Below are 22,988 nucleotides of genomic sequence, written 5' to 3'. Positions count from 1 at the left end.
GGACCTCCTTTACTGATAAGGCTGAAGTATGGGAATATTTCTGATAGAACAAAGGGGATGGCGCTGTGATAAAATGTATGATTTATTACGTCCAGTCAGTCGACACAGGTGGCACGAGGCAGCGCCATCAATATCCTGACAACAGGCTTGACCAGTGCCTCTGTCAGCCTCGCGTTCCCTCGTCTTACCGCTGATTAGGCCTCCACGTCTACACTGAGAAAAATTATAGCCAGCTTCACTCAGTTCTCTTGTGAATTATTGCCCTTCGTGTTTGCTTGCTCTGGGTTGCGACGTGCGGCAGTGCGTTTAATAATATTACCGAAATTGTAAGTGAAAAATATTATTATTTCTACTTTTAAAGCCAGTAATTTCTGTAAAGATGTTTATTTACGATAATTGCTTTACCGCAAATTCTCAGATAAAACTAGCGAAATAGTTTTAAATCGGCTTGAGATTTTTTTTTTTTTGGGTTTTGTTTTTACCGAGATACGATCACCAGCTTTTGCAAAGAAAAAAAAACCTCAGGCTACTCGGTCCCCAGAGAGAGAGAGAGAGAGAGAGAGAGAGAGAGAGAGAGAGAGAGAGAGAGAGAGAGAGAGAGAGAGAGAGAGAGAGAGAGAGAGAGAGAGACCATATGCCGCTCTGCATGAGGATCCTTGTTGTATGCTGCTGACTTCATATCAATCATCCCCGTGACTAGTTAATTCCTACTTGCCCTCCCAGCACGCGAGGCGCCTCGGCATTAACCCTCGCCCTGGATGGGACTGCGGTAAGTGGAGTGCTTAGGAGGATAGCGAGGGAGACCACTGCGGCTATCTCTTGTGCTCCAGACAGGCTAATTCTCCAGTGCAATTTGTGATCTAACGCCGCGCGCTGATTTATTGGAATTCTTCAGATAACTCGATATTTCCCCTTCAGAAAAAGTTAAAGAAAAGCACCAATGGCAGGCAAGTTGTTCGGAAACTCAGCATTTAGCTGAAAAGGGTGGAATAGTAGTTTGCCCATTTATTAAGACTGTTGAGATGGTGGTGTGAAAATGTGTATAAAATCTATTGAACTAAGGTGCTGGAAGAAAGCATAAAGCGAGTAGCGGGTTCAGATCCATGCAGAGTATAGACGGGATACGAAACACTGGAGCGCTGCAGTAGAATAGGAAGACTGAATCAATGAATGGATGAGATTGTTTACCAGTTAGTGTTCTGTGGGAGGCGCACGCGCACTCATCAATATCAGGGGCATGAGAGAGCTTGCTAGACAAACGCGTACCATTGTTTGTTTTTCCCTTTGTTACGATGTGAGTAAACAAAAGTGGCACAGTGAGGTCAGGTGTGAACCAGAAACACCTGCCTTACTTGCCATTTCTATGTGAAGGTCGTGAAAGGCTTTGAGGTGACTTTCGCTCGCTCGTCTCTCCTTTCCCTCTATCTTCCCCATGTAGTAAATCTTAGCAGACAACCTTGGAAGGCAGATAAATGTACCGCCAAGAGGCAAACGCATTAAAAGAAGCAAGCAGCCGGAGAGAAAATTGCACTTCCACTGTGGTATATATTTTGCACTTTACAATTTCCTCTGTAATCTGCTGCTGGCTAACAATGGTGACGCCAGCTTATTGCAAGGCTCACTGGAATGTGTCTTGTTCCTAGAAGTGAAAATACTGGAATAATTAATCTTAAGTCAAGCGAATTTCCCTTAACAGATGGACCGATATGGTACTTGAAAACGCTCAACTTAACAATATATACTAAATTGACCTTTATGCACTGGTAACATTACTTTCATTTCACCTCTGCTCTCCCTTTCTCAGGTGACTAGTGGCATCTTTCAGCACAGGTGTGAGGTCTAACTGAGGACACCTGCCACACCTGATTTCCCTCACTTGTTACACGTAGTTAAGGTCACTTGCCGCTGCCTGACTCAAGGGAGGCCGTCACTAATCATGAAATTGCCGCTTCTTCATGTGGCAAATTGATAAATCCCGTGTGACATCTGTTTAGTCGCTTTACTCTTTGATTAATACAAGGATGATAAGCAAATTGTAGGTGTGAAAATACCATATTACTATCATCTATTTATGCCGTACCAATCATGTTATTTTTCCCAAGGCACATTGCAAGTGACGGTTCATGAACTGGGATTATACGTGGAAATGGATGGGAATGTTTTATACAGGGACTACCACGTGTAAACTTCGTGGCTTCTTGCAGGTCTTTTTTTTTTTTCTTGCGTTCTTATGTGCACATGAATTTGGATCGTAAAAGCTTCAATCCCCACAAAAAAAAAAAAAAAAAAGCCGGCACAGACCCTCACTTTGCTTTAAATGAAATACGAGGACACGACTAAGAAGAAAAAGAAAAAAAAAGAGAGAGAGAAAAAAAAAAGACGTTTTGTGATGCACTTTACTTCACAATCTTTCAAGGCCATGGACTTACACATCTCACAACAAAAACCTTAATCCCACACCATCAATCTGGCAAAAAGCACCTCCACCGTGGCAGCATTCAGCGTCAAGACAAGCCCCGCTACTGAGCTACAGCCGGCACAATCCAAGTGAACTATGACAATATTTGCACATCTTTTTGTTTATCTAGTTTTTTTTCGACCCACACGAGATGACCTTCGAGAGCCCCACCTCATCCTCTATTGATTTCACTCCCATCAAAGACACAATTGGGGTTTCTCCTTCCTCTAATGACTGCGAGGAATGGAGGGAAAAACGTCAAGCAGCGAAGTGAAAACCAGCGTGAAAAATCAACATTATATCAAGGCGCTTCAGAGAGAGAGAGAGAGAGAGAGAGAGAGAGAGAGAGAGAGAGAGAGAGAGAGAGAGAGAGAGAGAGAGAGAGAGAGAGAGAGAGAGAGAGAGAGAGAGAGAGAGAATTTTCCATGATCATTGAAACAAAACAACAAAGTCATGTGGTTTTAAGCTCTCAAACAGTTAATAAGGCCTTCCCCCCTCCCCCCCCCCCTCTCTCTCTCTCTCTCCACACGTCACTACTATACCTCCTTGCCCCATTTTCATATTTTCCTCATCTTCTCCTTCTCCTCCTCCTCCTCTTCCTCTTCTTTCCTGCCCCAGATACTCTTCTTTCATACTCTCACTATTTACTTCCATCTTATTTTTTTTCCCTCTTCGCCATAAAAACTCGTCTTGCTTTGCTAACTCATATCATTTATTTTTTCCCGTCCTTCAGCTCGTAGAATGCGCACGCCCTTTCAATAACTATAAACGGCTGGGCGGGGCAGGGCGAGAGCGAGGTAGGGCGGGGGTCAGAAGGCTGGGTTATAATAGGTGGGTGGTTGAGTGAGCGTGGGGCTGATGGAGTCGGGCGGGGGGGGTGGATCAATAGGGTGGGCAGTCTTAAGGGATTGATGGGAAGGGGGAAAAAGGGGCGACTGACCATGACGAGAAGCTATAGTGTTAAACGGGGTATTTTGTGAGCGTGGCAGGGTTTACAGAAAGGTTAGGTAGGGAGAAGCAACAATAGCAGCTGGAATATCTTCATTACTGATGATTGATAATAGTAATAGCAATCATCTAAATTTCGATGTTACAGGCCCTGGTTGACAATATGCCGATAGAGATTACCAAATATTTTCGTTTTTTTTTCAAGGTAAATTACTGAAGAGACTAAAGAACCAGTGTACAAGGACTCAGAATAACACTATGTGGTAACTGTCTGTAAGTCAAAAGAAATGACCAGAGCACAACTACGAAAAAAAAAACAAAAAAATGATAATCTAAGACAAAAGATATTCCACCTTCCTGTGTGTTGACGGTCCACAAACCAACACTTTTATATACAAATCTAGTGGATAATCTTGCGTGGATCTCGAGGACATGACTTGAACGGGCGTTGAAAGGAAGAGTGACGAGGCAGTGGAACGTGTACTGTGGAGCGTGCGAGCGTGTATCGGAGGGAAAGGGTGAGGCTTAAAAGGCGTGGCTGGTGTGGGTGTAGTAGGTGCAGTAGCGTGGCGATGAAAATAAGAGGTGTGGAGGGAATGGTGTTGCAGAGGGTGTATGGGTGTGAGGGAGTGGGAGATATGAGGTGAAGGTGGAATGTGTACGTGAAAATAGGGATGTGAAAGGTGTGGGTGAGGTGGTTGTCGACTTAATGATCTGACCTCGAGACCAGGAACCCAAAATTGGCCCATAAACGGTAGTAAAAAACGGTATCGGGTTTCACTCAATATTTTACAGACGGGAGATATTTCGCAAACTTAAAATCACAGGAGAATGCAAGAAGAAATCCATACCTTACCAAGGAGATCATGAGTGACTAGTACTGGGTTAATTATTGTGAAAGTTTTGAGCGCGAAGGAAACGTACATGAGGAGAAAAAACTATGAGAGGTGACAGCTACACTAAGGAATAAAGTATTGAATTGTTGACTTGAAATAATACTACAGGGCTCAAGGATACAGAGATGACCGTCATGTAACACCAGAGCCGCATACACACACACACACACACACACACACACACACACCGTATTTCTACATCACTTCTAAGCTATTTTTAGTATGAATAAGGGAACGCATTTTGTGCAACCTTTCCTCTGCCACTTCACTCTACCGCCTTCACCCTGCCTGAGGCCCTGGTGCGACCCTCGGCCCAGCAGGGGGCTCCTGTTACAGCGGGGGGCAATTACCCATGAAGGGGGAAAGGTGAACGTGTCAGATTATTTTGTTGTAAAAGATAAGGTAGTATGAACTTTTACGTGTGCGTGAGGTGAATGAAATGAGAGTACTTTTGGCAACAATATTCGTGGGATTTTGAGCAAGGTATTTTGTGTAATCTTAAAGAATATAGATGCGAAAACAGTGGAGTGAAGGAATTGTCGTGTGGGAATCCCTCTGCCGCCAACATCACAAAGGGAATTATTCGGGTAGGTGTCCGTTAAGTACGAAATGGCCCTTCCAGTGTTTATGGGAAGTGTTGAACAATCTAACATCCGAGGAAGGAAGATCCGGTACAAAAAATCAGAGATGCTACTCTTGATGTCAGGGAACTCGCAAAGAGATAAAATACTACCTAATAATTAAAAGCCAGACCTTGTTGATGCTTATAGTAACTGACCAATAATGCTTTTATATATAATATGAGGAACTATAAAGGACTGATATAGCAATATCTCTATCGTTAGCCAAGGGTTTGTATTGGATATACTTGTGATTCTGCAGAGGAATGGGAAAAGTGAAGCTAAGTGTGAAAACGTGTGCAAGCTTACAGTAGTTTCCCACTAAATTATAGCCAGGCTCTTCTCAAAGAAAAATAGTGATTAAAGGGGTTGCTTTTCTAAATTATAATATACCAAGTAATTTTTGCCACATTGATAATAATACTTATTTACTTTTTTTACTTGATTTTGTGTGCAACATTTATTGAGCCTCACAAGTATTCTATACATTAAACATAATAACAATGTATATTTTCTCACCTCCTCAAGATTTAGAAATTACTTTTGTTACCCCTTCAATACAGCTGAATAACGTTTTCTATGAGGCCGGTCCAACTACTGCTTAACTATTTGTTTTACTCCGACTCTAAAGCATGTACATGTTTGCAAATTGTACATTTTCTAATATTAAATTTGAGTAAACAAACAGCAACACCCATTATCGATTCTCCTTATCAATGTGTGTATGTAGTGTACGTGTGATGTATTTGGGTTTTCTGCGTTTCTTCCTCGTAGTTTCCCGCAATGATGACGTCACGCATAATGGCCGCCAGTTAACTCAACTACCATTATCGAAGTTTTCCTTGTCCACGCATGCCACCTAAAACGGTTCCTATTACGAATGATATGAACATTCTATTTCTACTACCGAACGCTCTGGTCAGGCATTACTTCGAGCAGAATCATGCAGTCGCCGAAATTACGTAATCTTAAGTAGTCGTCATTACTGCCCATTATTCCTATTATCCTCCATACACATTCTCTCTCTCTCTCTCTCTCTCTCTCTCTCTCTCTCTCTCTCTCTCTCTCTCTCCTGAAGTACATAGTCCGTGTAACACCCAGGAGGCACAATTAGTGTTTACAAGTCAGCGGGAAGTCAGGGGGAGAGCGGCCGGCCACTCTCATTATCACCTCCGTGCCAAAATCTGAGGCAGCTCTTACCACATCACTATACTTTCGCTAGAGAGAAGTAAAGTTATCACTGTAGGCGGTATTACGCGCCTAGATATTCTAATTACCATCGAGAAGCACTCCTGACCTCAAATAAGTTTATCACCCACTGCCAAACACCGCCGGCTGCCCTCCTCACTTGCTTCGGCTTATTGGCATCACCTTACTCATTACACGTACCTTGCCTGCTGGGGACGCTGCTCGCTGGTCTCCTACGCCGCCTGAGCACTATGAGATCAACAGGTGTCCGAGGACCACACCAGTAACGCTACACGCGCCCTTACACACCAACACTCCCGCTGCTTCTGATGAAAATGACGACGTACCAATCAGCGCTCGTCTTCTGTTGTCCATGATGTATACCCGCGAAATCCAAAAGACCAACGGGATTACCAAGCTGCTTTGCTGATGATATTTTCCTATGTCGACTGTATCCCTTTCAGCCTGATTTTTTTCTTTAATGTATTTATGTGTGTTGGAAAACAGAAAGTGTTCGTCTGTATACCGATACCTATATGTTTATATACCAGGACGATTTTCTCCGCCAGAGGGAGGTGGGGGGACCGAGTTCAGGCCCCCACACGTACACATTCAAACAAAGATACGATGTTGAGGGAACAGGAGAGGAGTGGAGTCTGGAACGCTAACACTTTCCATGTCAGATTTCATGTTTCCTTCACATTAGTGGACGATGAACCTGGAACATGACACGTACCAATATTATTAAGGAATTAAAAGCTTCGTGCGCCATTGTGACAATAACTGACGTCTACACTGAGATTCACGGCGCAATGCGGAAGTTTGTTAGTTACGTTATTTAATGACTGGCCCTGTGGAAAGTTTTCGTGATGCATAAGGGAACAAAGGAATGATATTAACCCAACAGCAGAGCGCTAAATGTTCAAATATAGGATACATTAGCACATACAAAGGATATCTAGTAAACCAAGAAATGTATTTACGGCTTTTTTTTTTTTGCATACGTGTGTCCGTGCGATAGGCAGGCACAGCGCAATGTACTGAGCCTGTTGGATGGATAATTACGTACAGCACTGCATGTCTTGGCTCCCTGCATCTGTCGTTCTCCCTCCCAGCGGATACAACATCTAATAAATAAAGTTATATTCATCTTTATTTTAAAGTTACATTCAAAAGAGTACATCATTTTCACAAAACATATTTACATGGGATTTAGTTTTCGAGGAGACGATCAACGGCTTGTGCGATCTTAGCGGGATGCGAACCCAAGGGTGGCTCCCAGTGGGCTTTCCAACGCTTGGTCCTCGGAATGGGAGAAGATACACCGATTTTCCACACAGTAGAAATAGTTCATATGTACAAGTTCACCCCTTGCGGATATTTCCCAGGCCACAGACACGCGGTCAGAGAGGCCACCGGTAATACCTGTCATTCAAGGGGAGGTTGTAGGCGCTGAGTTCAGGCTATTCACTGGACCGCGTCTCACAAGCTCACTGGGTCTCCTGAATATTCACGCATATTCTTCAGATCAGCAATGTGAGCCTGTGAGAGGGGTCATTCGATATTACCGACAATTTAAGAGGAAGCAATATTCTTTCACTTTTTTCTACTACCGTCAGCAGTGATTGTGAGTTCACTTGTCGTCACAACACCTTAGCTTACCATCACCACAGATCACCAGACTAATGTGACGTCCTTAAAACGTTCACAGCGAAGCATTTGGTCGCCACACCGCTAAACATTCCAAACATGGCGAGAGAATGGATACTGTTCCGCTCTGTGCAACATAACCCACAGAGCCCCACCACACATCGCCACAATACCATACCATAGGGCAGGCAGAGACTCGCGAGGCGCCTAGAGAAGATGAGAATCCTGGTGTGTCAAGGGAAGAGGCAGCAGCGGTGGCCCTCACATGCGCACCACCAAATCGCGCGGCAGTAGCGGGAGGTGTCGCAGGCTGCTGGACCTGACTTGTGTCAGTGCCATGTTGGCCTTCTTGCGACTCACCTCCGACCTCAGTGTCTTGACTTCCTGCTCAGCGTGGCTCCTCAGCTGTAGGTTACAAAAATTAAGTTTACTTCTATTGCATTAACTAGTCAGGAAATCTATTCGTGTCTCTTATAAGTACGGATAACGTAGGGATTATCATAACAATATCACTTGCACAAAATCGATCGCAGTCACTTCTGTTACATTATTTTATCAACCTGGTGCTCCCACTCACTTTCTTCTCTGCCTCCACCTTGATGTGCATCGCCTCCACCCGCCGCTTCAGGTCCTCAATCTCATGTCTCAGGCGGATGATGGAGATTTTGTAATTTGCCTGAGGAAAAGTAAACATTTTTTTCGTGTTTTTATTATAAAAATTCTTCCTACTCATTAGCAAATTAGCTTCATACATCCAAAACACACATTCTTTCCATGTATTCATCTATCTCTTGAGTAAGAATACGTTGTGAAAGGCTGTCCCTGACTTGAAAATCAACAGTAAAACACCAGCATTGATTTGTTAAATAGATCGAGGTAATTATAACTCAATGACAGGTGGTTAAAAGCTAATCCCGCGTCATGCACGACTCGAAACGACTTCCTGGTGCACGAATCCCTTGGACACACACTGGAGGGAAGCCACACTGTTCGCTGCTCCCTCATTCATCATCTGGATGTGACGCAGATTGATTCTTATTACAGCTTACATTTAACTCAGTTTCTTCCAGTTTTCCAGCTTGAATAACAAATGCGTCTGTTCTTATGCTACCTCCATGATATATTCTGAACTATTCTGGCATTATATTTCATTCTAGTCTACTCTTCATCATGTAATCTACGCAGTCAATATCTGATACGCAATTTCGTTCTCAGATCCTTCCGTGCGTCGCGTCAATAGTGAGGTGTGTGTGTGTGTGTGTGTGTGTGTGTGTGTGTGTGTGTGTGTGTGTGTGTGTGTGTGTGTGTGTGTGTCTGTGTGTGGCGCCTCACCCGTCTGGAGGGTTCGTCTCGCACTCCCGTGACCAGTGGCACTCGCTTCATGATGAGCCCGATGATGCGTTGGTGCAAGGCGTCCAGCTCCCGACGGAGGGACGCCTGCTTCTCTTCCAGCTGCATCCCCTTCCGCCGCTCGTCCGTCCACGCTGTCCACCATTCCTGCCGCCGCTGTAATGGAGACGGAAAGATAAAAATGACACAAGGGAAAGACTAACATTGAAATTGTTCACGCAAATATAAATGCATGATACTTTACACTGAAACGAGAGAAAGACTCAGAATGAAATAGTTTACGTAAATAAAAATGCATGACACTTTTAACGCGTCGTATTTCTCCATCACTCTCGTATTCTAACGTTCAGATTAACTGTGTTCAATATGCAGCTGAAATACAACTTGATGCAATGGAACATGGCGGTGTTGAGATAAATTATATAGCACGACAGTTTATTATGATGCGAGTTGGAAAAGTGACACCTGGCCTGAAATGAAATGAAATAAAGCAATTGTAGGAACAGGAAATTAAAACTGAGAGAGAATTATTTGTATTTTACACAAAGCAGAATTTATTTTAGGCTAATGAAAAATGTGATTTTATAAGAATATCAAGTGACAGAGAGAGAGAGAGAGAGAGAGAGAGAGAGAGAGAGAGAGAGAGAGAGAGAGAGAGAGAGAGAGAGAGAGAGAGAGAGAGAGAGAGAAGAGAGAGAGAGAGAGAGAGAGAGAGAGAGAGAGAGAGAGAGAGAGAGAGAGAGAGAGAGAGAGAGAGAGAGAGAGAATGATTTATTACTTAAGCTACTAGATATTGAAAAAGAATACTATCAGATCCATTAGCATTACCACCACTACCACCACCACCACCACTACTACTAGTACTACAACTACTACTAATACCACCACCTCCACCGCCACCACCACTACTACAATTACGCCTTTATAAACCTTATGTGCGTCATTATCCTTTCCTTACTCTCGTCCCTTTCCTTCCAGCACCAACTCTCCCTTCCTCTTCCATCCCTCCCTATCCCTGCCTTCCCTTTCCTTTCAGCACCAGCACCAGCGCTCCTCTCCCTTCCCCTCTCACGTGACCCAAGCGTAATGGACCTCCACAAAGCCTCCGTACCGACCCTGAGCTGGTGCGTCATATACACCGTCGCAGTGAAGGGGAAGGAGGGGTAACTCTCTCTCTCTCTCTCTCTCTCTCTCTCTCTCTCTCTCTCTCTCTCTATCTCTCTCTAAGGATAATAATCTCACCAGAACAAGGAAGACAAAGGAAGTGGGAAGTGTGAGGAACAAATTGCCAGGAAGTTAAGAACTACGAGTAAAACATGCAATAAAATGAAGAACGCGGAAAGGAAGAAGAAGAGGAGGAGGAGGAGGAGGAGGAGGAGGAGGAGGAGGAGGAGGAGGAGGAGGAGGAGTAGGAGGAGGGATAAGATGAGAAAAGTCGAAGGAAGAGAGAGAAAGGTGTGCTGGCGTAGGTTGCTAACGATAAATATCACGAGATCGAACTCCCAAGGGCCGAGATTCACACGCCACGCCGGCACGAGGGTGAATCAGGCGACGGCGCTGTGTGAGAAGGACCCGCGCTGTCAGGTGAGTCACTGAGGGCAAGCACAGTACTGGGTAATGAGGTAATGAGTAAGTACGCTGAACCCATCTTAGTGCAAATGACTTGGAAAATTTACTACTACTTCTACTATTACTACTGCTACTATTATTATTATAGCTACAATACTGACAGGAAAAACCCATTATCAAGGTAAAAAAAACGCTAATAACTGTGAGTAATACACGCATGCGATGTCAGAAAGGGATTTATTTTCTTCTATCGCTACTACTTCAGAAATGTTAACGAGGATATTACTATAAAAACTGTAATGACTATAATAGCGTCTTTCTGGAGCACACGGACAAAAAAAAAAAATATATAAATAAATAAAAACTATTAAGAGGCAGGATGGTGTTGTTAGTCACGCCACGAGGCAAGTAGCTGATAACGGGTTGCTAATGGAACGCAATTATAATACAGCGTAACGGGTGAAAAGAAAACGTGTTTGACAACATTCTTTTCCCGTCAGGAGCTCCGTTTTTTTTTTTTTTCGTCTTTCGTTATTTTCACTCCCTAATAACACTGTGTAGTTTCTTTTCATAGCGTCCTTCCACTTTTATCATAATTTCGAGTTTTTATCAATGACTATTTTTTTTTTTTTTTTTACATTTCAAATTCTAAAGGTTTTCTACTGCTCATGAAGTCTTCTCGTCCACCGCTTCGCCCACTACTCCCCCCCCCTCTCTCTCTCCACACGACCAGCCACCAACACAACACAACAATAGCTCAATCTCGCTTAGAATGAATTACTCGAGATGACCCACCTGGACTGCCACATTGCGTGATCTTGCGTGTGTGTCTCTTCCTGCGCGGGATCGTAAGGAAGATGGGTGGGTGAGAAGGGACTGATACATGGGATAATTAGAGGTGTGTATCAAAACACCCCTAGAGCTAAGTCTGTCAAGGCCGGTTTTTTTATATTGACTTTTTTGGGAGTGGCAACGTAACATTTTTTTTTTTTTTTTTCCTTTTTTTTTTTTTTTTTTTAGCACTTGACGTCTCCTTATCACACAAAAGATCTGCACTCATTTCTTCTCCTCCAAGTGGTTTTACGAGGCGTTCTGCATACCACAATGGATTACAAAGAAGTGACGTTTGAAGGTAAAGCACAAAATATTCGTAAAACGTATAAATTGTGCCCTGCAAAAGGCTAAGGAGTGCTGTTTTGTCAGGCCGAGTCTATGATCATAAAGAAGCAAGCTTGTTATATACGAGAGGGGGATGGGGTGGTAAAGATGGAGTAAAAGACCCAGAAAAGCCGTGAGCAGGAGTGATAATACCAAGGATAAGTCACCAAACCATGAAGAATATGATAATGCAAGACAGCATTGATGTGAAGGCGGCAAATGTGTGTCTTCTCATTCCTGATATACGAGTGTGAATAGTGTGGCTGTAACATTATGTGTATTGATTGTACAAATGCGGAGCACAATAAATAATGAGTAATGTAATTGTGCTGCATAGTGAATAGAACATATTGAACTGCAGAAATTACAAGGGAACGAAAGTAATGGGGAAAAAAAAAATTATATCAATAAAAAATTAAGAACTGTATATTTTTATGTAAGATAGAATAAGTAAGAACATGACAGAAGTGCATAAAAAAATAAGAACAATAAAGAAAGTAAGAAGAACAAAGAACATGGATAAAAAAGATGAAACTTCTCACACGTAAGAAAATTTAATCGGCTTGAATATTGATCGTCTTAGTAGAGACTTGGTGTAATGTTCCGTATGCACGCTTCGAAACAGCTTGGGACGCGGTACGAGCTAAACTGCACGACGCAAGAAAATGGGCCCTGAGTTATGATTACAAGACGCGCTACGCTCCTCTCCGGGGGTTAAAATGATCAGGCCAACCTGCTCCAGACGTGAAGTAAAAATAATGGAGGAAAATTTCACATTGGAGCGTGTAAAGCGACAGTGAAAATTAATTAATGTATCGTAATAATTCATCTATCTCCATAATCTTCCATGTATATATAGGCATTCTCTCTCTCTCTCTCTCTCTCTCTCTCTCTCTCTCTCTCTCTCTCTCTCTCTCTCTCTCTCTCTCTCTGTTCTTACCTTCTCTCTTTTCCTCTGTATCTTCTCGTGCAGTTCTCTGGCTTGGTTGAATAATTTCTGCCGCTTGTCCTCCGCCCGAGCTTTCTCCTGCAGTACAGACTCCAGACGAGTGGAGAGGTTGTCTGCGAAAGGAACTCTGTCTCAGGAATTGATAAGGGAAGGTGGGAAGAAGAGCAATGACAACTCTTACTATTAGTTCCTTTTTAGTTTTTGGTGATAGTTTTTATACTGAAGATTATTGGTTCATGTTATGTTTTCACTATGTAAGATGTGATTGTAATGGGTGTAATATAAAGATTGGTGTAATTTTTTTTTAATAGGTAATTATTTCATTTGGAAAGAGATCATTTTATAAAAAAAGAAGTAATGTTCAGGCTAAAAATGTGCATGAAAAAAAAAATATATACATATAAGCAAATTTTAAACATGTAAAAGCAACAGCAGTAACATAACTGCTAACACACACACACACACACACACACACACACACACACACACACACACACACGAAGTATACTTAATTTTTTTCTTGCGCACGGCGACACACCTTTCTCTTTTATGGTCCGCTGACTCCCGGTTCGTGTCTCGCGGGACTTACCTTTGTTTGCACTGCCAGTGACTTCAGGGACAACGCAGCTCAGTCACAGCAGGACACGTGACATTAACAACTACAACAACAAAACTTACAACTACACACTAAGGTCTACGAGAAGGGAGGCAAAGGATGTAATGTCCCAGCGTTGTTTCATGTCAGTTTTCCATCATCTGCTGATTAATAATGACGGCAATTTTCGTCCAGCAGCCGCGACGTTTAGACTAGATCACATGCAATTGAAGTAACATTTAAGTAGTAATCCTGTGAGAATTTACAGATTATGGAGTTGCTTTGTATGGGGTGTGGTAGTGTATGTGTGAATGCAGGCAGTAACTTTGAGCTATTTCAAGAGCAATGATGGGTCGCTATTAAGACCATCACCGCACAGAGAAAGAGAGAGAGACGGACCAACAAAGTGCCCTGGTGTGGTGAGGCAGAGGTGGGCACAGCTATTTCCTTACCTGTGAGACCCGAGTGAGCACACCTGTCTTATGTCTGTGCCAATTCAAGGTGAGGGTGGCGAACACGAATGAAAACTGTGACACTGAAGAAGAATGTAATATGATTTTTGAAGAGTAAGACACACTGAAAAACCATAATGTAATAATATTTTGAAAGAAAACACACACACGGAACAAAGAACCATGACACATATTTAAGCAAAGAGAGTGAATTTGCTTTATTCACGAAAAAGAAAACCTTTAATCTATCATTACTTCAAAATTTCTCGTCTACGTTAAGTAAAATATTATCACAGCTTTAAAATTATACTGTGAGAAAAATCAATCATGAAGAGAGAGAGAGAGAGAGAGAGAGAGAGAGAGAGAGAGAGAGAGAGAGAGAGAGAGAGAGAGAGAGAGAGAGAGAGAGAGAGAGAGAATAAAAGCAAAACAAAAAACAACAACAGGAAGAGAGAAAGAGACAAATCGATAGATAAACAAACAGATAAGACAAACGAACGAACCAACAAACAAACAGACAGACAGGCAAGCAAACCAAACACCACCACCGTCACGCAAGGGTGTCACTGCCTCCCCTACCTTTCTTCTTGCCCGGAGCGCCCACATGCAGCCGGCCGCCCTCGCCCTCAGTGCCTGCCGCCCATGCTCCGCCCCGCTGCCCGACCCTCCTCGCGGGCTCCTCACCGTCCACCTGTACTGCGTAGGTGAACTGCAGGTGGTCGGGTCTGGAAGTCAGGAGGGCGCCGTTTGTGTTTTGGACCTCCATACCTGAGATGACGCCCTCCTGCAGCGATGCGATGGGGCCAGACAGAGAGGCGTCCAGCGACAGAATCTCTACGTTGGGCTTCACGGGCGGAGACTCACCAGCCTCCTTTGCTAGTCGGGCTTCCTCCTCGGCCTTGCGCGTCCTCTGTTTCGCCTCGCCTGTCACGGAGATAAAGAAATTGGTGCGAAATCCATAGTCCCTGAGATTTTTTGAAGATTTGTATGTCCACTACTTGTAAAATTAAATTGCAAGGATCAATTTGTGGCTGCGTAAATAATGGTCACAGGGAGTTAAAGCTCTAAATCAAATAATTTTTCTTGTTCCCTCTAATGGAATACATAAAACATTGACCCTTTTCCTGTCGTGGGATGGAAAAACTTTAATACTCTGCCTTCATTACTTTCTCTTTTTTTTACGACAATATCGATACTCATTCATGGCGTCAGTTCGGCCGCCCCTCCCCCGTCAAGACGACTGATTAACGAGCTGGGCACCACAAAGGCGACGCTGGTCATTACGGCGTGGGATCTGGAGAGACTGACTCTGCTGACAGTGAGGCGGGTGGCTCATGGCTCGTTACAACACACATCCATATACAGAAGACAACATTCTTACACCATTTAATTAACTCACCTATGATTAACGAACGATTATGATCTAAGCATTTTAAAAGATCTGGAAACATTCTGCAAGGCTAGACGACATTAATCATCATCATCATCATCATCATCATCATCATCATCACTATCATTTCGCCTATGGTCCTTGTTTTCGCTTACGAGCTTCGGCGGTTTATGAATCCTTCCACTTTCGCTGTCTGTTATTGATTTTTTTTTTCGGTGGTGGTGCAAGGCCTGAGCCCGCGTGTGTATGTCCATGCCTTCCTCACCTTGAACTCCGCCGGCCAGGTGCGTCAGGCCCAATTAGCGGACCATTCTATGTGAGGTAGGGGAGGGCAGGTAAGGCAGTAGGCTAAGGAAGGTGGGAGGGAGAGTGGAGTGAAGGGGATATCAGTTCATTCTAAGAGGAGACAGGTAATCTATTAACCTTTTGTTCACCGTGCACATATTTATCTTGTGAGACAAAAAGGGTTTATGACGCGGCACAAGGTAACGACGCTTAACTCGATATTAATGAAGCGGATCATTTAGCTAAACTCTGCAGTAATAGTTTGCTTCACCGATGATAAATTATGCTGAAAATCATGGGTAACATAACCGATAAATCAAAACTTGTCACACTATGAGTTGTTTCAAAAGAACGAGTTATTGATCCAAAGTAGAGATGTGATATGAACTCGTTAATGGCAACTTCCGACAATATAAGTGAATATTACATCATTTTTTGTTCACGTCGCTTCCAAGCATTAGCAGTGCAGATATTATTCTTAGTATGATATTTTTAGCCTTAAAAGCTGATGGCCCAGGAAGATCCTCTGTTTCAGTGTGCCCTTTAATTCATATTCCCAATGTCTCCCGCTGTTACTTGATTCTTTTTCTCCCTGTATATAATTTTCTCTCGCTCCTCTCCTGCCATTGCCTCCCTCCGTCCCTTCTTTAACAGCGGCCAGTCACGTAATAGGCAGAACTCTGATCCTCTCACTGCCACGTTCTCATCCCGCACTAACGTTCAACCCAATTTTCATGATTGTTGAGTTACCGCCTGTCTGTGTCTGTTTTGGGACACACTCCACACATTGCACAGTCGCAGCTTGCCTTCATAGTATTCCACACAATGAGCAGGTGGCGGCAGTGACTTGTGAAGTAAAGGATTATGAGCTTCAAGGCCATGAAACGTACCTGTGTTTATCACATGAAATATTTTTTTTCGTTTTGCACACAACAATCATCTGTGTCATTTTTTGCCTTTACATTCATCACACGTGATAAATCCAACCGGTGTTATCTTCAGTCTAATTTTCTTTTTATTTTAATCTTCAGCAAACGCTCATGTCAAAGAATTTTTATGTAGGTTAAGGCCAGGCTGGAACAGAGGACCTCGACTTGGGAAGACCTACACTAAGGCGGCTGACGTTACTTCAGTGGCCGGTTCAGGCTACTGGTAAAAAATATTTCAGCCAGTTTTAAGCGTTACTGCCCTGACTACTAGGGGTGCAACTCGTTACGGGGATGGGCGCATATAGATCCTGAAACTTTCAGAGTATCCTTTGGGGCACATTGTACTGCAATGGAACAAACAAAAGCAAATAAAGGTATCCAATCCCCCTACAGACGCATGCCGCTGCTCGTGCATCTTTCTGGATATATTTGACTATTTTTTACTCCAGATCTTAAGTCGTAAAATGAAACTGTGCGTCATCATTCAAATAAATATTTTTTGTGCTCAGCTTCTTTCCAACAGGCGACGGGAAGGTCGAGCGTGTGCTGCGTGCTTTTTTTGTGGCTGTAGCTCAGTTGCGCAGTGGCGTGTTGGTTTTCATCGTAAGACATTACTGAATGGCCACAACAAATATGAAGCCAAATTATCCCCAGCGCACACAGCAGCACATGACACAGAATCCGTCTAGATATAAAACGCATACAAATACAAAAACGTAAACGTAGTCACTTTGATCTATGTTTCTTCATCGCAAAGTAAATAAATAACAGAACTTGGCCCTTTCCTTTTTCATTCATCGACCGCAAAAGGCACAGAGGCGGTGAATTATGAAGGACAGCACCAAGCGATCACCGTGATGAAAATTCCGTGAAAAGCCATGATGAAATGTGGACAGTCTTCCGGCGATTGGCGAGGCGTGGGCACCATCGCTCCCTTGCACGTGGTGACTGGGACGCCCTTGCATTGGTTCCAGGCTGCACACACTTATACCTCTCCCTCTACTTGAAGTCCCGTCCTGTAAAATATCACTTTACCACCCAACATATGCTCTTAGTGACCTTAATATTATTCCAACCCAGCACACTTCAATACCCTGTCTTCACTTTTAATCCCACCTTCTTACATGCACACAAGAACTTAATTCTAACCCTGTACACACCCACTACTTTCCTACACATGCACAGGACTCCTAATGTCCTTAAATACGGCCCTGAACACTTCCATAGTTTGTCCTTACCTCTAAGTCCACCATGCAATATATTATTCTATCTTCCACTACATACACAGGACTCCCAATGACCTTAATTCCATCCCTGCACACTCCCACACCCTTACATCTAATCCCGCCCTCTAATAATCCACTCTGGCGCCTTACACATGCACGGGACTCTCAGTGACCGTGATTCCAAGCAGAAACCCATTATTTCTTTCTGTAATACGTGTAGTGTTGGTGGCATTGGTGGCAGGTGCTGATACGCAGTGCACGCATCAAGCCACCACACTGGGATCGTTACTGTTCCCTCTGTTATGTTGTTGCTGTGTGACGCCCGTATTCAGAAACGCCTTGCTCCCTCACCACGACTCTTCTTAAAGGTCACAGAGATAACTAACTAGCCGAGTTCTCAAGAGTGTTTCTCCTGGGAATAGTATTGAAATCTTGTTAATCTGTCACTGGAATGATAAAAATACTTAAAAACTAGTGTAACTTCAGCTGGAGCGTCTTGAAAATAGTGGAAATGCGGCGCAGAAGTGTTACAGAATATGGTCCTGATTACGAGCACGTGGGATTGTGATGGTGTGATGGAGGGCGCTTCCAGTGGCTCATGGCAGGTCTTAATCGCATTCTTCCTTCTTATTTTCCTCACGATGCTTTGCTTGGTGCTCTGTAGTAGATCGTAAAGCACAAGACAGCTGCGTAAATAAGGGATATAACATTCTTGCGTTGCTTTTTCTCAGTATTACTTGAACTCTCGGGGAAAATCTGAAAATATGTGCAGGTGCGTATGTTTCTCTCTCTCTCTCTCTCTCTCTCTCTCTCTCTCTCTCTCTCTCTCTCTCTCTCTCTCTCTCTCTCTCTCTCTCTCTTTGTGTGTGTGTGTGTGTGTGTATGTGTGTGTGTGTGTGTGTGTGTGTGTGTGTGTGTGTGTGTGTGTGTGTAATAGCAATGTACTGTACCTCATTCCTACAAAGTACGCGAAGTTGGATAATTTCGGGGAACTAGGTCGGACACACACACACACACACACACACACACACACACACACACACACACACACACACACACACACACACACACACGCACACACACACACACCTGCAGGCTTCATCAAGGGACTGTCACACCTCCTCCTCGCGCTCATAGAATAAAGTTAAACACTGAGTCAACTAACAAGGTGTCCGTCTGTCCTTCGACAAATGAGTCTCTTATATCTACTCCCTGATTACTCTCTCTCTCTCTATCTCTCTCTCTCTCTCTCTCTCTCTCTGACAGGCGTGTTTTCAGAGGCGTCAGTCGTTTAAGGTCAGAAATTAATATTAAATAACTGACTGTCAAATCGACCGCGTAATCTCTCTGTGTTTCCTCGCAGCCTCGACCCATTATGGTGTGGCGTTGATCTTAGAGGGGAGGGAGGGAAGGAGGTAGGGGAAGGAAGGAGGAAGAAGGAAGGGAGGGGGGGTGGATGGAAGGGGTAGGAGGGAAGAGGAGTGATGAAAGGTTTGGGGAGGGGCATAATTGAGACGCATAGGAAGTGAAGAAAAGTTTTAGAATTAGTTTTCTTGCTACTGTACCAGCAACATGTACTGCTACTACTACATCTACTACTACTATTACTACTACTACTACTACTACTACTACTATTGCTACTGCATCTACTAACAATGATAATATTTCGATTATATTGATGGTTTATATCAGTATGACGCCATTGACTTATTCAATTAAATGTTTTCTCTCCTTTTTCATCTTTCCCATATATATATATATATATATATATATATATATATATATATATATATATATATATATATATATATATATATATATATATATATATATATATATATATATATATATATATATATATATATATATATTTTTTTTTTTTTTTTTTTTTTTCAGTTTTACGCTAACCTGAAACACAGTAGACATTCACCTTAATCTCCCGGCACAATCTCCAAACCAAACTCTACTTGTATGATTGAAATTGACATAGTGTTGTTACTGAGGAGGATGGGAGAGACAACCTGGAGGACACGACAGGAGTAACACTGAGCAGGAGTAGCACTGTGAAAGCAACACCGACACGAGCTGTATGCAATATGTAACACTTAAGGCAACACATATACACACTCTCTCTCTCTCTCTCTCTCTCTCTCTCTCTCTCTCTCTCTCTCTCTCTCTCTCTCTCTCTCTATCTATCTATCTATCTATCTATCTATCTATCTCTCCCTCTCTCACTCCTCGCCAGATGAAAGCAGATGAATGAAGAAACATTATAATGACAAAAAGGTAAGAGTCTGTCTGTGGCTGTGGGTGTGCTGGTTCAGGAATAGGTAAAAAGAATTGTGCTGACAGACGCATTGTGGAGTGTGATGCAGAGGACAGTAACAGAGTGGAAGTTGTGGTGATGGTGTGAAGCGTACGGAGCGACAAGCAGGCAGTGGGAAGTGATCCATAACATGCATAGGTGTACAAGCAGAACGTGACAAAAAAGTGGTGACAATAAGCACACTAGTGGAAAGTGGCCTCTTTTTTTTTTTTTTTTATCTTTTCTTGGTCTCTCCGTGTGACGTCCTGTGCCTGTCCTAAGGAGGCATGAGTTGGGACGATTATCGGCTTAACTTGTGGGAAGGTTGGGGGTGACCAGAGGGGAAACAGATGCAGCAAAAAAACAAACAGGCTTGAAAAACGTGATAATGTGTGATTAGATGTATGATCAAATAGTAAAGTAAAAAAAAATAAAGATAAAGATTAATTAGGCGAAAGACTTATGGTTGAGTTTGGGACTGAATAAAAAAAAAAAATGTGAAAAGAAGAAAGAAATGGTGGCGAGAAAATATACTAAAAAAAAAAAAAAATATGAATACTGAATATGATATGAAAAATAAACAGAAAAATGTCTGGGAATTTAAACAATGTTAAATGTAAACTTGGACAGTCTGGGAATTTGAACAATGTTAAGTGTAAACTGAAACTCCAACAATATTTGAATTGTCTGACAGGTCTGGCAATCACGGAGGCCGGCACGCAGCCTCGTTCCTTGATTTACACACATAAAAAAAGTAAAAATAATAAGATAAAAATACTCTCAATCATAAATGATGTCACACAAATGACCGCCAAACAACATCAAATAGAAAAAGAGGCACAGCTGACAAAGTACAGCATAAACCTACAACAAACCAGGCCAGTAAAGGAAGAGATATAATACAGAAGTACTGAGACTAGGGCGAGGGAAGTGCCCGAAATACTCACGTCGAGCGATCCTGGCGTAGTACCACTTGTGCGGGGCGTAGAGGATGCGGTCAGCGCTCCTGGACCGCTTGATGAGGCCATATTTACGAACGGTTTTCTTCCTTTCCAGGTTCGCGATCCTCCTAAACACGGTGCCCTCACTCAGGCTGCGGGTCAGCTGCCGAGGCGACCCCAACCTAGTGCTGCCGTCACGCACGCACGGGACGGCAGGCACGGAAGAGTGTGACCACGGAAGCAATATTTGTAATAACAGACTTGGCCTTGGCGAAAACTAGGTCGCCTTGACTTAAGGAAAAAAAAAACAATATTCAAAGCTTTCTGAATGAACCTTTCATGCTCATGTTTTACTCCTTTTACGAGGTTGTGATTTCACGTAAATGTGCAACAATTCTGACTCACAACCTCACCAATGCTCTCTAGGAAAAGCGATAAGGCATATCACTGAATTTCACGAGGAAATTACCGTCTTTAGAGACCCACACACACACACACACACACACGCACACACACACACAAACACACACGTGAACAGACGCATGTGCACGCGTTCATGCATTTGCACTACTTCACGTATACGTGCACACATGCACAGGTGAAAAGACTTACACACACACACACACACACACACACACACACACACAACACACACACACACTGCAGCCAACGCAGAAATCACATGTGGTCAAAACAAAATCTCTATTCTCACTGGACTGAAATCTTCACTATCTCACCCACAAATATGATTACTCCTTTCAAAACTGCATTATAACTCTACACCTCTCCCCCACCACCACCACCAACACCACTGTGCACACCACCACCACCACAACTCGGGCTACTGTGCTGCTGAACCTCACCTCTCAAGCGCCTCTTGGTAACTGAGACGGTAGACCGCGTCGTAGTCTGTCACTCCCGCAGCGTGTGGCCCTGTTCCCACACCCGAGTCGCCCCGCCCACTGTCCAGCGCGTCCCTCCCTCTGCTCCAGCCACCGAACTTGTTGTAGCTTTGTCTGTCGCTAAACCAGTTTGCGGCGTCCCCTTTGCGTCCTCTTCTCCATCCTTCAACAGTCCCTCTTTTTCCACTGTAATTTTGGTGGTTGTTGTAGATTTTGTTGTTGTTGTTGTGGTTCCCTTTTACCCAGCGTTCGGTACTGTCTCCAAAACTTCTCTTAAGCTTTCTTCCCATGCTTCTACTTCTCGGCAATCTTGTCATTCCGTCGCTGTTCCTCCTCTTTATTGGCTCATGACTGGCTCGTCTCTTCATTCTAATATTTCTACGGGTGTTTACCGAGTTACTGAGATCTGTTTTGCTTCTCCTCCATTCTCCTTTCATGCTTCCTTCCGCGTCCTTTCCGTTAATGTTCCTTTTATAGCGTGGAATACCCTTGCTTCGTTTCTCGTATTCATTCCTCCAGTTCTTCAGGTCTTCCCTTTCATCTCCTGATTGCGTGCTCTCGTTCATAGAACTCCACTCTTCCCAAATTTTACTGTTACTTTTGACTGGTATTCGACTCTCATGTATTGCTTCCCAATCTTCTTCCCTCCGATTTTCACGGTTTCGTCCATTCTGGTGATATTCTTCCCCTTCTAGTGTCTTTCTTTCCATTCTTGCTCCAGTTTCCTCCACTGTTCTTCTCTTCACTGGCACGTTCCCTGGCCAGTTTCTTTTTCTTCCAATATCTCCTCCATTTGCGGTCCCTTCTGTGTCTCTTCCTCTTCCTTGTTTTGTTCCTCCTATCATTCTCGCTGCAATAGATTCTCGTTTCTTGAGTAATCGTTCATTCTGCTCCAGGCCAAATCTTTTTCCTCTTCCTCTGTCATCTCTTTCTCCACCTACTGTTCTTATTCCGTTTTCCTTTCTTTCTTTTCCTTCTTGCTCGAAGTTTCCATTTTCATATTCAAACTCTTCGTCTTCTCCAGTTTCTTCTTCATCTCTTTCTACTCCTTCTCCTGTCTGTCTTCCTTTTCCTCTTTTGTTTCCCCCTTGTTTTGTTCCTTGTATTCCTCTGCTTCCTACTTCCCCACCGTCCGCTTCTCCTCTTCTGTTTCTACGTCCTTTTCTTTCTCCTATAT

The 22,988-nt window shown here is 43.3% G+C and overlaps 2 protein-coding genes across 5 annotated transcripts in view; both read right to left on the bottom strand.

The window, feature by feature from the left end:
* Window positions 1–6,466, bottom strand: part of LOC135105508 (uncharacterized) — a 174,871-nt gene extending 168,405 nt beyond the window's left edge. For all 3 annotated transcript variants that reach the window (XM_064013662.1, XM_064013661.1, XM_064013664.1), the window contains exon 1: window positions 6,312–6,466. The gene's annotated coding sequence lies outside the window, so the exon portion shown is untranslated. The remainder of the gene's footprint in view (window positions 1–6,311) is intronic.
* A 779-nt stretch (window positions 6,467–7,245) lies between these two features.
* Window positions 7,246–22,654, bottom strand: LOC135105506 (uncharacterized). 2 transcript variants are annotated; one of them, XM_064013648.1, is made up of 7 exons: window positions 21,773–22,654; window positions 20,916–21,097; window positions 14,413–14,757; window positions 12,778–12,899; window positions 9,093–9,266; window positions 8,338–8,436; window positions 7,246–8,165 (listed from the first exon to the last, which is right to left on the bottom strand). In XM_064013648.1, exons 1-7 carry the CDS (start codon window positions 22,519–22,521, stop codon window positions 8,022–8,024), a joined length of 1,815 nt encoding a protein of 604 aa, XP_063869718.1. In that variant the 5' UTR covers window positions 22,522–22,654; the 3' UTR covers window positions 7,246–8,021. The 2 variants fall into 2 exon arrangements, with proteins under 2 accessions (XP_063869718.1, XP_063869720.1); XM_064013650.1 differs by having other exon boundaries at window positions 14,602–14,757.
* Between the last annotated feature and the right edge of the window lie 334 nt (window positions 22,655–22,988).

The sequence above is a fragment of the Scylla paramamosain genome, chromosome 12, assembly GCF_035594125.1.
Source record: "Scylla paramamosain isolate STU-SP2022 chromosome 12, ASM3559412v1, whole genome shotgun sequence".
Lineage (NCBI taxonomy): Eukaryota > Metazoa > Arthropoda > Malacostraca > Decapoda > Portunidae > Scylla > Scylla paramamosain.
The sequence above is the reverse complement of the archived record's forward strand: the minus strand, read 5'-3'. Positions and strand labels throughout refer to the sequence as shown.

Coding starts and splice junctions, on each gene's coding strand:
- LOC135105506 (XM_064013648.1), bottom strand. CDS start 22,521: ATGGAAAGAAAGACACTAGAAGGGGAAGAATATCACCAGAATGGACGA. Junction 21,098..21,772: donor TACCAAGAGGCGCTTGAGAG/GTGAGGTTCAGC, acceptor GCGTGACGGCAG/CACTAGGTTGGGGTCGCCTC. Junction 14,758..20,915: donor CTACGCCAGGATCGCTCGAC/GTGAGTATTTCG, acceptor TCTCCGTGACAG/GCGAGGCGAAACAGAGGACG.